We start from the raw sequence: 15272 nt of genomic DNA, 5'->3' as shown, positions 1-15272 counted from the left end.
CTAAAGATATAGGTGCTCACAAACTTTAGACATGAAGAAGCCACTTTATCTGGTCTTCTTGGTTACACCTAGTTTATGGGGGCAGCTGGGAGCACACACAGGCCAAATTAATTTTCCTGGCTTCTGCAACAACCCACACCTGACCACCATCTTTTCCCAGCCCCTTGGGTTACAGACATGTTCTGGTTACAGGACACACAGGCGTCCCCAGACAAGATAATAGCTGGAAGCATCCTGCCAGAATAATTCCTGGTTTATGGCCTCCTCCCTGCATGCCCTGAATTACTTCTGGAAATGACAGATGCTGAGAGTGCGGAAGCCCATCTGACCAACCCTACAGCAAACCTGGAGCATACAGCGAAATAACTGCAGATCCATGGATTAATGAAGGACAATAACCCAAACTTTTGTGGGAATCACTGACCTTCCACATCCCCACTAAACGTTCGTATTGCCCATGGGTCCTGCCATGTGACAGGAGAAAGACCACATGAGGTTCTGCTCTTGTAATCACAAAACCTGAGTATCTCAGTCAGCTAAAACAATCTGGCTCTCCTGTTGTGTATGAGTTCAGGTTATAAAGCAATTTCTATTCAGCTCTAATTGCACAGATTCCACAGTGGTATTTTTCATGTTGTTCCTCATCAAGATGAACTCATTGGTTTTACTGTGTGCTTAATTTTGGTTTGTTTTTCAAACATAAGGAAAATATTTTCAACACTTTTCTGTTTCACAAATGGAAAACATATCCCTTCCACCACTCTTAAGGCATTTGAAGCACCCCTTTTCTTGTCAAAACTAGACACGGCTGATTGCTGAAACTTGAAATGGAGCATGAAAATCTTTTTCCACAAGGACAAGAGCCTCCACTTGGCAAGAAAAATAGCAGGCTGCTCTCAAAAGTGATGAGCTTTGGAAAACCTACAGTCTGCATATACAAGAGAGGAAAATCTCATTCCTGTGATAACCATGCCTACCGACAGAACTGGACAGGAATGTAGGTAAGGACAGGGATGGGCAAATTTTCCATTTCTGGATGAGTTGGGTTAGGAAGCTGGCCATGGTGTCCTTCCTATTCAACTTAAGTTGCTTATCCCCTCATTACAAAGCCCATTCTTCCACAGAAATAACAGAAGGTATGGTCTTTGTTGATGCTTTGGTACCTGCTCTTGTCACAGGGCTTGACCTAGAGAGAATCAAGCAAAGTAATTGCCAGTCCAACATGAATCCACCTCTCCAGTCGATGATCAGAAGGTTTCTTTTTACAAGTTTGAGAAAAGACACAAAAGTCACTGACATGATTGTGCTTCCACAGCAGCCAGTCCTGACCTGTGCCAGGAAGTTGCAGTTTAATTAAACCAGTTCAAAAACTGGTGCTGTTAAATTAACGCTAAGTCTGTGGGAGGTGCACTCCCACAGCTGAAGAGTGCTTTCTACTGTTTTAACTGAAGTGGTAAGGAATGGATTTAAGCTAAATCAATACACAACATACTTCAACTGATATGTGTCCAAAAAAGGCATTTACATCAATGTAATGAAACAGCTCAAGATTTGCATGTTGACAAGACTCAGAAGAAAATGTAGCCGTATTATACTTTGGGAATAATGTGAACATGCCTTGTTTTGCCCTTGTCTGCTGTCAACACCTCCTTTACTGCCTTCAGGGGTCTGCTACCCAGTGCCTGACAGTTTTATTAACTATCTCTTCCTGTCTTACTTACCCTCAGGTACCCACTTATTGGCAAGTTACACTTCTCTTTATCACCAAACTACCCCATTTGATGTAGCTCTCAAAACTGTAGTTTCCTGCAGTTCTGCTAAGTTAAAAGGTTCCTCTCCAGGGTAGTTTCAAGCTGATGTTCTACAGGCTTTCCCCTATTTCCTCTATTTGTAACAGTAATAGTTACTACAGCTTCAGAGCCAGACTGGCAGGGGTTCACAGAATCACAGAATCATTCAGGTTGGAAAAGACCCTTGGGATCATCGAGTCCAACCATCAGCCCTACTCTACAAAGTTCTCCCCTACACCACATCCCCCAGCATCTCATCTAAACGACCCTTAAACACATCCAGGGATGGTGACTCCACCACATCCCTGGGCAGCCTATTCCACTGTCTGACCACTCTTTCTGTGAAATATTTTTTCCTAATGTCCAGTCTGAACTTCTGCTGTTGCAGTTTAAAGCCATTAAGTTCCCTCCAGGCTTCTTGTGTGTCCAATGCTGTGGAAATGTCAGAATATGACTACTCCTGGGAATTCCATCTCTCTCCAGAGGGTGACACATGGTGACTGAGCAAAAGTATAAGAAAGGCCATAAAGCATTTTTAGAAGCTCTGCTTTCTTAGATTGGCATGATATCCCAGCACCTGTTCAATCAGCTTGAGCCCACTGGTTTACACTACAAACTGGGGAAAGTACTTAGGAAAAGGTCAGTTCTTACTCTTCTGGCTTTTCTTGATTCCTTCCCCCAGACACCAACATGCTCGAGCCAAGGCTGGGATGCAGATCCTGAGGAATTTTGTCTCCCCCATTGTGCCCAAACCACCACCATGGCCATCGTGAGCTGCAGCGGGGGGAACAGAGGGGATCTCTATGATGAAGCACTGGAAGACTTATACAGTGTTGAAATCATGATGTCCAGCCATTCTGAGAACATCAGGGCCAATATACAAAATTGGTTAGACAGAGTTTGGTATTAGACTGGCTAAACAGAGAGCTGACACTGTTGGCAGACATTTTAACAAAAAGCTTTCTCCAATGCTGTTGAATCAATACCAAATCTCCCAATGGAAGTAGCCTCTGGCCGCAAATGTGCAGTTAACAACCCAACTCTGTTCAGCGCATACTGCTTCTTATGAGCTGTAGACAGCCCACAATCCCCACTGATTGCTGCCGTCAAAAACAAGCTGAAGGTGCTGAGCACACTAGAGTGTTTGCCGTCATAGTAAATCCAACCATTCTAAATTTTAGACAAGTCTTTCTGTTCCTCTAGGATATACAACATGTTGTAAATAAGTGCCCAGTTAACAGAATAGAGAAAATAGACTTGATTTCCCCCACCACATATAACAATGCTTAAAAGTACAAGTTTTGCAACATCTTTGAGACAGAGTGGTAAGTTGAGGTGGGAAAAGCGGTCTCACACATTTCAGTGCAAAACACAGCAGGGAAAAGGAAATTCTTTTCTCTGCCTTTAATAAGGATCAGACAATTCAGAAAGTATGTACGTAAGTAATAATTGCTAATTTCCTCTTCAAAACTCAGATTGTATCTTTTGAGTCTTTACCAGAAAATTTTCATGCCTCTTTATTTATTACAAATGTAACCCACCTTCATTTTTTTTTGTTCTTATCCTTTTTAGGAAAAGAGACAGAGGAAGAGAGATTTCCACCTTCTCATTATTACAAAATCTGAGGAATGCAATATGCAATTCAATCTGCTGACAGATTATCGAAGAAATTCAAAAGCAGCAGTCACACACAAGTTTAACTCTGCCCCCGTGTGTGCAAACATTAAAATACACCTTCCCATCCATTACCTGGATTCTGTTCCATTTTTGTGCAAAATGATGTATCAGTTTATGACACTTAATTATATATGACATCCACAATGACCACGTAGCTACAGGATACCTTTTCTACACTCACGTGTCTCTCTCTGCATTACGAAACTCTCCTTTGTGAATGCATTGGCCACTAAAAATACAAGCCATAGAGATGTGCCTCTTGCCTGTACTAATAAAACAAGGAGAAGTAAAAGTGAAAAGAAAAAACAGGCAACTCTTGAATTTTACCAGATGGTTCTGTTAAGATCGGAAAAAAATGGGGACTTAATTTTACTTCTCACCTTTGCCACACATGCCCTGTGTGAACTTCCCTGTTCTCCCCTGTGCCTAGCTTCCCAGCCTGTGAAGCACAGATACCATCATCTTCGTGTGTGTGCGTGAAAAGGACCTACTTCTTCATCTGTAATCTCATACCAAGGTTTCTCTTAACTGTCTCGCTTCATCAGCACACAGGGTCACAAGGCTCCTGGGACCAGCCCAGGCCACCATCACTGTCATGGGGACACACTGCTCCAGCCAAAGAGCTCAGCCCTTCGTCAGCCCATGGCTCACAGCACACAAACACCCGGCCAGCAGTGAGGGAGCAGCTCCATGAGCTGAGAGCCAGAGACCTCTGCCTCATGCCCTAACCTGGGACTCCTATTTATTGACTCATTTTGGGACACCCCTTGGCTTTAGCAATGACAAACCGTGGGCCAAAGTGCCACTGAATGAAACAGGCTCTCCATCAGGTAACCGATAGGGTGAACTGCAACAGGGTGTTGCAACACCCCAGCACGTATCACAAGCAAGATACACATGAACAACCTGTGGCACAGGGACCGGGCGCTGCAGGAGCTGAACCCTGCACAAACACAAGCCGGATCCGGTCACAGACGCCCTCAGCGCTTCTCTTTTGATAAGGAACTTCACCAGGAGGAGAGGTCCACAGGGCGCACCCCGGGGGTGGGGGTCATCACCTCCGCGACTTTTAGCTGACTTCAGCTCTCCCAAGAGCCCACACGAGCCGGGCCTCAGCAGAAGGCCCGCCCGAGCCGCGGCTGGCCTGCCCTGGAGCGGGCGGTGTGAGGCCCGCTGAGCCCCTGCACGGCCCTTACCGCCCGGCTCTGCCGTAGGCCCAGCCCGGCGGCTCCTCCGGCCGCCGCCACCCGCCGCCGCCGGGCCCGCCTGACCAGGCCATCGGCTCCGGTGAGAAAGGCCAAGCCAGGCCGCGGCGGGCGGGCGGAAAGGAGAGAGCGGGTGCTGGGGGCAGCCAGGGAGCGCTGCCCGCGCTGCTCCCCCCACCCCACCCCGCCCCGTAGGTCCCCCCATAGGTCCCCCCATACCGTACCATAGCAACCGGCCGGGACCCCCATTGGCTGCCCCGCTTTGCTCCTGATTGGGCGGCGCTGCCATCGGGGCAGGACCTGAGCGGTGATTGGCTGCCAAGGAGGGGCAGGCCGAGCGCTACCAGCCGCCGGGGTGGGTGGGGGGCTCCACCTCTGGGACGGGCTGTACTGGCAGCGCGGGGCGTGTTCCCGCGTGGGGCCATGGCGACCTACGTGCGGCTGGGTGCTGCTGCCAAGGTGCCCCTCCTGGGGCTGGGCACATGGAAGGTAACTGCGCCCGCAGCCAGTCCTCCCGCAGCGGAGCCCGGGGCTGCCGCCGTGCTGCGCGGCCTCTCGCTCCCGGAGGGGCCGTACCGCTGCCGGCGCCACCGACACCCCGGGCCCGGGGTCTCCGCCGGGGCACCCCGCTCGGTACGGGGCTGCCGCTGCGGCGCTTGGCACCGAGGGTCCTTCCCTGCCCGCTGCCCCCTCGCAGCAGCCCAGGCTCAGGCACCGCTGCAGGGCCCTGCCCGGGGACGCGGGTCACCGCGGCCTGGGTTGAGGCCCCTCGCTGGGTTAAATCCCTGCCCGAAGCTGCCGGGGGCTTCTCCTCTGAGAAGCGGTGTGGGGAAGTGAGGAGCCCTGGGCCCGGCCGTGGAGAACGGTGCTGGTGTTGGGGCCTCAGCTCTGCAAAGGCTTTTCAGAGCCCAGCCTGGGAGCGGGGTGGGGGGAACAGAGGAACGGCTGGAGTCTGGCTTTAAGCTCAGGTGCCTGTGCTTGAGATGTGTACCCAGGAAAGCTTTATGGAGAAGCTCCTCTTAAAGCCCCTTTGTGTGTTTACCTGCTCTCTAACTACCTAAGGAGCAGCAAGTGAGAATCCCAAATCAAGACCTATCATGCCCTGTTCCCCTTCAGTCCCCCCCAGGTAAGGTGGAAGCTGCAGTGATGGCTGCCATCGATGCTGGGTACCGCCACTTTGACTGCGCCTACGTGTACCAGAATGAGAAGGAAGTTGGGGAGGGGATCCAGGAGAAAATCAAGGAAGGCGTTGTGAAACGAAGTGACCTCTTCATTGTCAGTAAGGTATGGATCAGATGGTCTTGGATCATGGACAAGCTGGTTTTACCTTTTTTACAGTAGGAAACTAAAGTAGTTGGAGAAGCTCATAATGTAAATGAGATCACTCCTGATACTACTTTATTGTTTCACTTCATCAGAACACTGATGGAGTTTGATTCTTTCCTGTCTACTGATAATAATATTTATTGTTGTAGCCACTGGATAGGAAGAGTATGTTCCTTGAGCTCTGAGCAGGGAGAATAATCACCCTTATCCTAACTGTCTGGTGGCAGCTTTCTTCCCCAGTCAACCCAATAACACTGAAGGAAAACAAGCTCTGATTTTCCCCCTGCAAAAGCTACAGGAAGCTTGAGCACCACAGCCCTGCTGTGATCTGGCACTCTGCTGAGGAGACCCAGAAGTGCTGGGGGATGGATGAGGAGGAACCTAGCTCTGCATCTCATACCCGCAAACCAATTGATGCGGAAGGGAAGCAGGAAAAGGTAGAGTGGGCCAGGTAGCACCAAGCAAGGTAGAAACCCGTGATGCAGAGGTCTGAGACCACTTGGTGTCATGGACCGATACAGAGGCAGAACCAGTTTGGTAATGGCACTTCACTGACTGCTAAAGCCAGCAGAGGAGAAAAGCCTGGCAGTGCCTGGTGCTTGTTCCAGCAGCTGGGCCCGCAGCCCTGCCAAAGGGGTGTCTCTGCTGTGTAAAGAAGATGAGGTTCTGGGCACCTTGGGACAGCGTAATCTGTTCAACATGTGTCCCAAGGCAGGTGTGGTTGGTGAGTTCTCTTTCTCTTGCTTCCTAAGGAAAACAGGATATTTAGCTGGATTCTGAAGTTGCTTCTTACCTTAGTAAAGGTTGGTGCTAACCCCTTCTTTGTGGCTTGTCTTATATTTTCTTGGCTTTGCCTGCTAAATTTAATGCAGGAGTTTTATGCGTCCTCAGGAATGACAGATCTATGTCTTCATTTAAAAGCCACCTATTGCCAAGGCAGATGCTGTGTAAAAGGGGGGAGCACAAATTATGTCTTAAGTAATGGAACCAGAGGATTTTGTCTGTTATGATCCTGCTCAAATACCTGTGCTGCCACTGCACACACTGCCTTCAGTGTCATGGACCAGTCCCATCACAGAGCAGGCCCCATCTGAAGAGTGCTAGGATGGCCTCATTCCACATCACCTTTCAAAGAAGATGATAGAGCATTTCTGTCCTGTACAGGAGAGCACGCAAGAGCTTTAATGCAGGAGGTCACAGTGTGCCTTGTTTTTTTTTTTTCTCTAGCTATGGTGTACGTTTCATGACAAACCTCTGGTGAAGGGAGCCTGCCAGAAGACTCTTGCTGACCTGAAACTGGATTACCTGGATCTCTACCTCATGCACTGGCCTTTTGGTTTGAAGGTACAATAATAGTAATGCCCTTGGTTTTGTTTCTTGTGACTACGGCTTTTGGAGAGCTACATGGCTTTACAGCCCAACAATTGCTCTGGCTGAGAACGACAATCACGTGTCTGTGTGCACCAGCACTGCTGTGGTGCTCAGCTTTACTCTGGCTGCATGAGCCAGGCTCTTGATCTTTGCCTCTGAGACTATTGCTTGCATACCCCTTTGATCCTGGAAATGATGGTCTGAAAACTAGGAGCAGGTCTCCCAGCTGCAAGCATAAACTAGGCTGCTCTTCCTTTCTCTTACAAATCAATGTATGCTCATCTCAAAATTACCCCTTGCAGGAGGGAGGGCTGCACTTTGCTGCCTGTCAGAAATTTTCCCCTCTGTGTTATTGAATCACAGAGCAAGAGAAAATATTTCTGGTTTTCATTTCTCTTTTTAATCACTAAGTCCTTAATACAGTACAGATTGAGCCGACCTTGCCTGTAGGAGTCTTAGTGTTGCTCTGAGACAGGAATTCAAAAGGTGAAACTTCTTGGGGGCCTAAACTCTTTCACAGGTTAGTGAAAGAGTTGATGTCTCAGTCTGACTCTTTCTAGTCTTAGTCTTTCTGTCCTGCTACAGTCCGATCAGTTTCCATCCTACTTGTTGTTTTTGAGATGCTCATCTTTATTTCATACTCTATTTTAGCTTTATGTTAACAAAACCATGGAAATGAAATTGTCTCATGGTGAGAGTAGCAAACAGCTGTTAAATATATTTCAGTTTTGGTGTCCTTTCATAACTTGTACACAAAGGCTCTTCTAATTTTCCTAGTATTAGTGGCATTACACTGAGCTTTGTCATAGAAGAACTGTCACTGCACATAGTACCTCTCTTCAGCAGATCTGGTGTTGTGTAGGCCAAAGCTGTGTGTTCCTAGTACCCAACTAGGTCCCTGATGCCCTTCTGGGAAAAGAACAAAACAGTTCCTTCTAAGTGGGCACAAAAGAACAATACATGAAATGAACATGTATGAGACTGGAGGCTATAGTTCTGAGTGGTTTGTCTCCTTGTAGGTGTTTGGGTGAGTCATCACTTGAGGGGTCCAGCAGAAAAACCTGTCTTTATGGGAGTGGTCACAGGCAAAAATGCCTTAAATTCCTCCTGCTCCTCAAAGGAATGACTGAATGTAGACAAGAATTAGTGTTCTTGCGTGCACTAGGAGTTTAAACTATCATGGTTGTGAGCTCTCGTGATATTAAGTGAACTTCTCAGTAAATTTTTCAAGGATTTTCTTTGTCACTGACAGGCAGGAGAGGAGCTGTTTCCCACAGATGACAAAGGCATGTCTATACCCAGCAATACAGATATTCTACATACATGGGAGGTAAGTTCAGCCACAGTGGAAGAGTCATGTCTTCTGTCTTCAGCAGTGGCGTTAGCTTCAGAAGTCACAGAATGCCTTATGCATGTATGCACAATTAGTTGGAAAGAATTCACAAAAGTATGTGGTAGCTTTTAAAAATGTGCATGCTTAGTCAAGCTATTATTCCTATTCACCGTGGTTTAGTGTCTCAAGTCACCAAGCTACACAGTCATTTTCAGTGGATCTGCAGACCAGAGTGAGGCTGGAGAAAGTTATTTACTCAACCATAACTATACAATTGTTCTTCACTGCAGTTCTCATGCAGTTCTTGAACTGCTCAAACAGATCTTGCAGAAGTAGATGCTTAGGTTGTGATCCTGCCCTCCTCCTAGGGCATAGCCCTCCAGTGTTGTGACAATAGTAGAGTTAGTCATCTTTTCCTTGTGTAACTCAGTGAATTTCATAGTCTCAACAATGATTTTGAGCTTTGGAGTGATAGAAGACATGGCACAGATACTAACAGTATCCACTTTTCCACTTGAGAATCAAAAACGTGTCAAGTCCAAACAGTTACTCTGTGCTGCCCATGAAGGGAAACAAGCCACATCAGGAAGAATGTGTTCAGGTCGTGTCTTGTACACTGGGTGCTGACTTTACTCCACTTTGTGTTAGGCCATGGAAGAGCTGGTGGATGCTGGTCTGGTAAAAGCCATTGGCATCTCCAACTTTAACCGTGAGCAGACTGAAAGAATCTTGAAAAAGCCGGGACTGAAGCATAAGCCTGCAAATAACCAGGTAAGCTGCAAAGTGACTGCAGGTGAATAGTTTCCAGGGATTATAAAGATCTGATAACAGCTGAATGAGGAGATAGAAAAAGGGAGAACAAAATAGACATAGCACTTACTCTTAAGTCCTGCTCCATGGATATTTCTCAGTACAAAAAGGACCAGAATATTTCCTTTTTGTCTCACCTTGTTGAACCACTTTTTACAAATTCTGAAGTATTTTTCTATGAAACACTCTCTGGAGGGATAAAGAATCCAGACACGAGCTATCATTCTGACTGTAACCAATGACTTTTATAAAGTCTCTCAGAACAAAATACAAAAAGTACTTAAGGACTCAATAGAAAAGTTGGTGCCCACGTGCAGGTTAGGATGAAGGCAGCCTGTAATTAGGAAATCAGGATTCAGAAAAAAAGTCTCTGGAGTATGGGAACACTACAGTAGTTCTACAGCTGTCAGTCACTGCTCCTGTGTTGGCAGATCGAATGTCATCCATACCTCACCCAGGAGAAGCTGATCAACTATTGCCAGTCCAAAGGGATCACTGTGACAGCGTACTGTCCCCTTGGACGCCCTGACAGGTAATTTCCAAGTGTGTTGGTGTGGTTTAAGTTTGAAACATTCAGATTAATCGAATGAGTAATGGGGCAGGTGTATATACATTTTTTTACTTTTTTTTTTTTAAATTACTCATGCTAAGTAGAATCATTCTGGAGTGATTCTTTGCTGTTTTTATCTTTTTTTTTTCTCTGTGTAGGGCTAATCCAGAGAGGCCTTCCCTTCTGGATGACCCCAAGATCAAAGACATTGCAGCCAAGCACAATAAAACCCCAGCACAGGTATGTAGGTGCTGGACAGTGGGTACAACTTCCTGTAACACGGCCATTAAGGAAACTGTCTGAAGAGGAGGTTCAGTGTTCCCTATGAACTGTAGTGCTCTGTTGTGTTAACAAGCAGTGCAGGTTGCCTACTCTGTGGCCTACAATATATGCTACTAGTATCTCTTCGGCCTTCAGCCAGGAAAAGATTCTTGACCCATCTTCAGATGTCACTTCCCCTCTCAAGTCCTCTTGCAGAGAATGAAAGCCTCACATAGACTGCTAAAAGCCCAGGTAGGAAAAAACTAGTTGACTGTCCCAAAACTGGATGGGAAAGGAGGCCTTCCATGTGGGCCTCCACCACTTCTCTCTGCTCTCCAGGAAGTGCTACCTCCGCCACCGGGGTGGGAATGATTTGAAATGCAGCTCTGCAGAAGTGGCTATAGCTTACAGAAAACAGCTGTTGGAGCAGGCTCTGCTTCCTCCAGAGCAGGAGACATCCTCTCTGACTCAGTGATCTGTTCCTGCAGGTTCTCCTTCGCTTCCAGATCCAGAGAAATGTGATTGTGATTCCCAAGTCTGTGACACCACAGCGCATTGTGGAGAACTTCAAGGTGAGTGATTACAAGTAAGCCGGGTGCTGCCCTTCAGGGATGGTGTGCCTTCCCCCTGCAGAGCCAGCAGTGACCCTTTCTCACCCTTCCCAGGCCCTCCAGCAGGAGGACTGGACTTTTTTTCTCTGTCTGGAAGCTAGGGCTACAATGAAAACTAGAGCTGGAGAAAAGATACAGAGCTCTTGGAAACAGTATGCTGATAACCTTATCAGCCACCTTACATAGTGTCTCTTGTTCTGTGACTTGTGGATGAAGTGGCGGGCAAGGCTTGCTTGGAGCCCAAGTGCAGTAACATTCCTCAAAATATAGAATAAGCAATGTTAAGGGAAGAGTCCTGGTGTCAATAAGCCACATTGCTCTTCTGACTGTTAAATCAGGGTTTTTTTCCTGATATTGGACATCAAGATTTCAGAAGTAACACAGCTGGATTTACTGAAATATGAAAGTCTTCCAGATCTTTCTTTGGAATTGGAGAGAAATGCATCTTCCACAGATAGAGGCATTCTGCAACACTAAGGTGCTTACCAAACATCTTTGAACAGCTGGCACATGTAACTGCAACTGGCAATCTTTTTTGTTTATTTCTTCCCCCCGCCAGTAGAGTCTCAAAAATCCAGATACTTCTCCTTTCCCTGTCTCATGAAACCATGGTTTCTAACCAGCACTCTTTCTGATGTGAACTTGTTCTTTAATCTTGTGATTCTTGCTTCTGATTTGATTTGTTCAAAGAGGTGATTTCCAGCTGTTTCTCTTGCTAGGTGTTTGACTTTGAATTGACCAAAGAGGAGATGGCAGTTCTTCTCAGCTTAAACAGAAACTGGAGGATCTGTGAAATGATCACGTAAGTGACAGCTTGTTTCCTTCAAACTCTTACATTTTTCAATCTTTATTCTGATCTCACAAGTACTGGTATAGATGTTTAAATTGGTATATTTTGAAATCTGAAATCATTTAGGGGATGAATCTGTTATTTAACATCTTATTGGAGTTATAGTTTCACTTTACTGACTGAAGGATGAGTGGAAGTCATATTGTGTATTCATTGTGAATCCCTTCTAGAGGAAACTTTGTGTGCCTGCAATTTCAAAAGGAGCGTTCTAGTTGATAACTTTGGCTATGTCCATATTGGAGAAATGAGCATCAGGCAGTTTTAAACTTATGGTAATTTTTTCCTGTGAATTATAAACTGATGTCAGCTCTTACATAGGTAGTTGGGGGAGGGAATGACCATCTGAAGTGCAGTATGAACAACTGCTTGCAGATGTGCGCCTTAGAAGCCTATAGCAAGACAAGAAGTATTGGCTGAAAGGCCACAGAAACTGCTGTTTTCTCTGTAAGCAGTGTGAACTTTAACTCTATCTAGAAAGTAACTTGGTCCCACCACTGTTCAGTGCCTGAATAATAGAAAAACACTTGAACTTGTTGGTCATGTATGACATTTCTGTGCTGATAAGCCTTTTAAAGTCATTCTGCATTTACACAATTCAGAGCCTCCCTTGAAGGCTCCTCTATACACTCATTTCTATATAGCATTTACTTCAGCCTTGAGAGTAATCTTTCCTCTTTGATTTTCTCCAGGTGCAAAACCCACAAGGAGTACCCTTTCAATGCAGAATACTGAAGATAATTTTATCCTGCCCTCCTGCAGGCCTCTGGGGTCCGAGCTTCTAGCGTTGCCTAGAGTTGTCCACTATGTAGCTTGCACACTGTGCATCTCCTGCCAGCAAAGGCACTGTATATGTATTCAGTGACTTTGGGTTTTTCTTCTTTGGTGGAAAGAAATAGTAAAATTGTTCTGAAGAACAAAATATGGGCTATAATAATGCTCCACTCATTAGATGAGTGTCCCTGCATGGCTGAAATGGCAAAGCAGAAAACATGAAGAATGAACCAGCAACTGATTTTTTTTTTTTTTTTTTTTTTTTATCTTCTGTCTTGCCACTTAGGGCTGCAGGTTAAGGATATGTTAGCACAGAAGAAAGATCCATCCTAAAAGAATGAACTACATAATAATAACAAATAATTGAGGATAAAGACAGCAATTAATTTTCCTTTTAGATCATAGCCCAAAGCTTTCTGGGAAAGAATAAATGGGAGAAATGTCCAGACCTACAGATGCATGCCAACTCACACTGGGCCTTACTTCAGTCGCATTCTTTTACAGGCTGAAACTGGGCAGAGATTGTGTTCAATTTTATTCTTATCCAAAATAAAAAATGTTTAGATTACTGCTGGTTTGGAAGTTCTAGTCTAATATGAAAAATTGACAAACCAAGCCACTTGCATCAACAATGTCATTGGAAACCATCATCCATACTTAATTTTAAATGATGTCACAGGAGCATGAAGATCTTGTCTTGATCAGAAGTTGAATAACTTGGTATAATGAGCTTTGGTTGACAGAGCAATGCTGACAAGAACAGTCAAGAATGACAAGTCTTATTATAGATCCTGGATCAACAAGTAACAGGAGACCAGCACCTGAAACTGATGGAAAGCTGTACAGTGGTACCACTGTGGACTGACTTGGTTGGTAGCCTGTGCTGACATCTGGCTACTAAAAACCCAGAGTAACAGACTGGGAGAAGAGGGGGGGGGACTGTGTTAAGCAGTCCAGAGGGAACTGGCAGATGAAATGGCTAAGCCACTATCCATCATAGTTGAGAAGTTGTGGCAGTCTGGTGAAGTTCCCACTGACTGGAAAAGGGGAAACATAACCCCATTTTTAAAAAGGAAAAAAGACCTGGGGAACTACAGGCCAGTCTGACCTCTGTGTCAAGCAACATCATGGAGTGGATTGTCCTGGAAACTATGCTAGGGCACATGGGAAATAAGGAGGTGATTGGTGACAGCCAACATGGCTTCACTAAGGGCAAATCATGCCTGACAAATTCAGAGGCCGTCTATGACAGGGTTACAGTGTTGGTGGATAAGGGAAGAGCAACTGACATCATCTACCTTGACTTGTGCAAAGTGTTTGACACTGTCTTGCATGACATCCTTGTCTCTAAATTGAAGAGACATGGTTTTGGTGGATGGACCACTCAGTGGATAAGGAATTGGCTTGAAGGTTGCACTCAAGAGTTGTGGTCATCAGCTCTGTGTCCAAGTGGACAGCAGTGACGAGTGGTGTTCCTCAGGGGTCAGTGTTGGGACCGGTGCTGTTTAACATCTTTGTTAGTGACACGGACAGTGGGATTGAGTGCACCCTCAGCAAGTTCACTGACGACCGAAGCTGCGTGGTCTGGTTGACACTGGAGGGAAGGGATGCCATCCAGAGGGACCTTGACAGGCCTGTGCAAACCTCACAAAGTTCAACAAGGCCAAGCACAAGGTCCTGCACATGAGTTGGGGCAATCCCAAGCACAAATACAGGCTGGGCAATGAGTGGATTGAGAGCAGCCCTGTGGAGAAGGATCTGGGGGTAGTATGGATGGAAAACTGACTATGACCCATCAATGTGCACTCGCAGCCTAGAAAGCCAACTGTATCCTGGGCTGCATCAAGAGAAGTGTGGCCAGCAGGCTGGGGGAGGGGATTCTCTCCCTCTACTCTGCTCTTGTGAGACCCCACCTGGAGTGCTGTGTCTAGCTCTGGGGCCCCCGGTGTAAGAAGGACATGGACCTGCTTGAGCGAAACCAGAGGAGGCCATGAAGATGATCAGGGGGCTGGAGCACCTTCCTTATGAGGACAGGCTGAGAGAGCTGGGGTTGTTCAGCCTGGAGAAGAGAAGGATTCAGGGAGACCTTATAGCAGCCTTCCAGTACTTAAAGGGGGCTACACGTAAGATGGTGAGGGACTCTTTATCAGGGAGTGTAGGGAAAAGATGAAGGGTAATGGTTTTAAGCTGAAAGAGGGTAGATTAGATTAGATCTAAGGAAGAAATTCTTTAATGTGAGGGTGGTGAGGCACTGGAACAGGCATCCCGGAGAAGTTGTGGATGCCAAGGCCAGGTTGGACAGGGCTTTGAGCAACCTGGTCTAGTGTTCCCGCTGACTCACTGGCATGGTAGCATGGTAGCTAGGCCAGGTCTCTGTTAACTGTAACTATATGTATGATTAAACTCACACTACTCACTGGACTAGTAGGTGAGGGACACATAATATTACACCTTGTGAATACTTCCAGGTATTGTTCTCCTGTACCTTCACAGCCATAGCTCATATGTACCAAGACTCCTGTGCATATGTAACTACTGTAGGCTACTCCTCCAGTGGTTCACTTGATGAATTCAGCTTAGCAGTGTCACACTGCCTGGTGCTCCCTTACCCCATGACAAAAGCAAAAAGAACTTAGCCTTTTTATGTGATTAAAGAGAAAGAACCTTTTTGTTTTCAAATGAGGTGTGAACAAAACTTCCACTTTTGGCTTGAGTGT

The 15272-nt window shown here is 46.2% G+C and overlaps 2 protein-coding genes across 2 annotated transcripts in view; one reads left to right on the top strand and one right to left on the bottom strand.

The window, feature by feature from the left end:
• BPGM (bisphosphoglycerate mutase) overlaps window positions 1–4955 on the bottom strand; it is a 28993-nt gene extending 24038 nt beyond the window's left edge. Inside the window, exon 1 of the mRNA XM_074826278.1 lies at window positions 4897–4955. The gene's annotated coding sequence lies outside the window, so the exon portion shown is untranslated. The remainder of the gene's footprint in view (window positions 1–4896) is intronic.
• Window positions 4956–5020: 65 nt separating this feature from the next.
• Window positions 5021–13123, top strand: LOC141924198 (aldo-keto reductase family 1 member B1-like). Its single transcript, XM_074826265.1, has 10 exons — window positions 5021–5161; window positions 5789–5956; window positions 7226–7342; window positions 8622–8699; window positions 9351–9473; window positions 9944–10044; window positions 10221–10302; window positions 10812–10895; window positions 11654–11736; window positions 12474–13123. Exons 1-10 carry the CDS (start codon window positions 5096–5098, stop codon window positions 12514–12516), a joined length of 945 nt encoding a protein of 314 aa, XP_074682366.1. The 5' UTR covers window positions 5021–5095; the 3' UTR covers window positions 12517–13123.
• Window positions 13124–15272: the final 2149 nt, after the last annotated feature.

This window comes from Strix aluco, chromosome 5 (genome assembly GCF_031877795.1).
Source record: "Strix aluco isolate bStrAlu1 chromosome 5, bStrAlu1.hap1, whole genome shotgun sequence".
NCBI lineage: Eukaryota > Metazoa > Chordata > Aves > Strigiformes > Strigidae > Strix > Strix aluco.
Note: the sequence above shows the minus strand (reverse complement) of the source record. Positions and strands in the feature narration are given on the sequence as shown.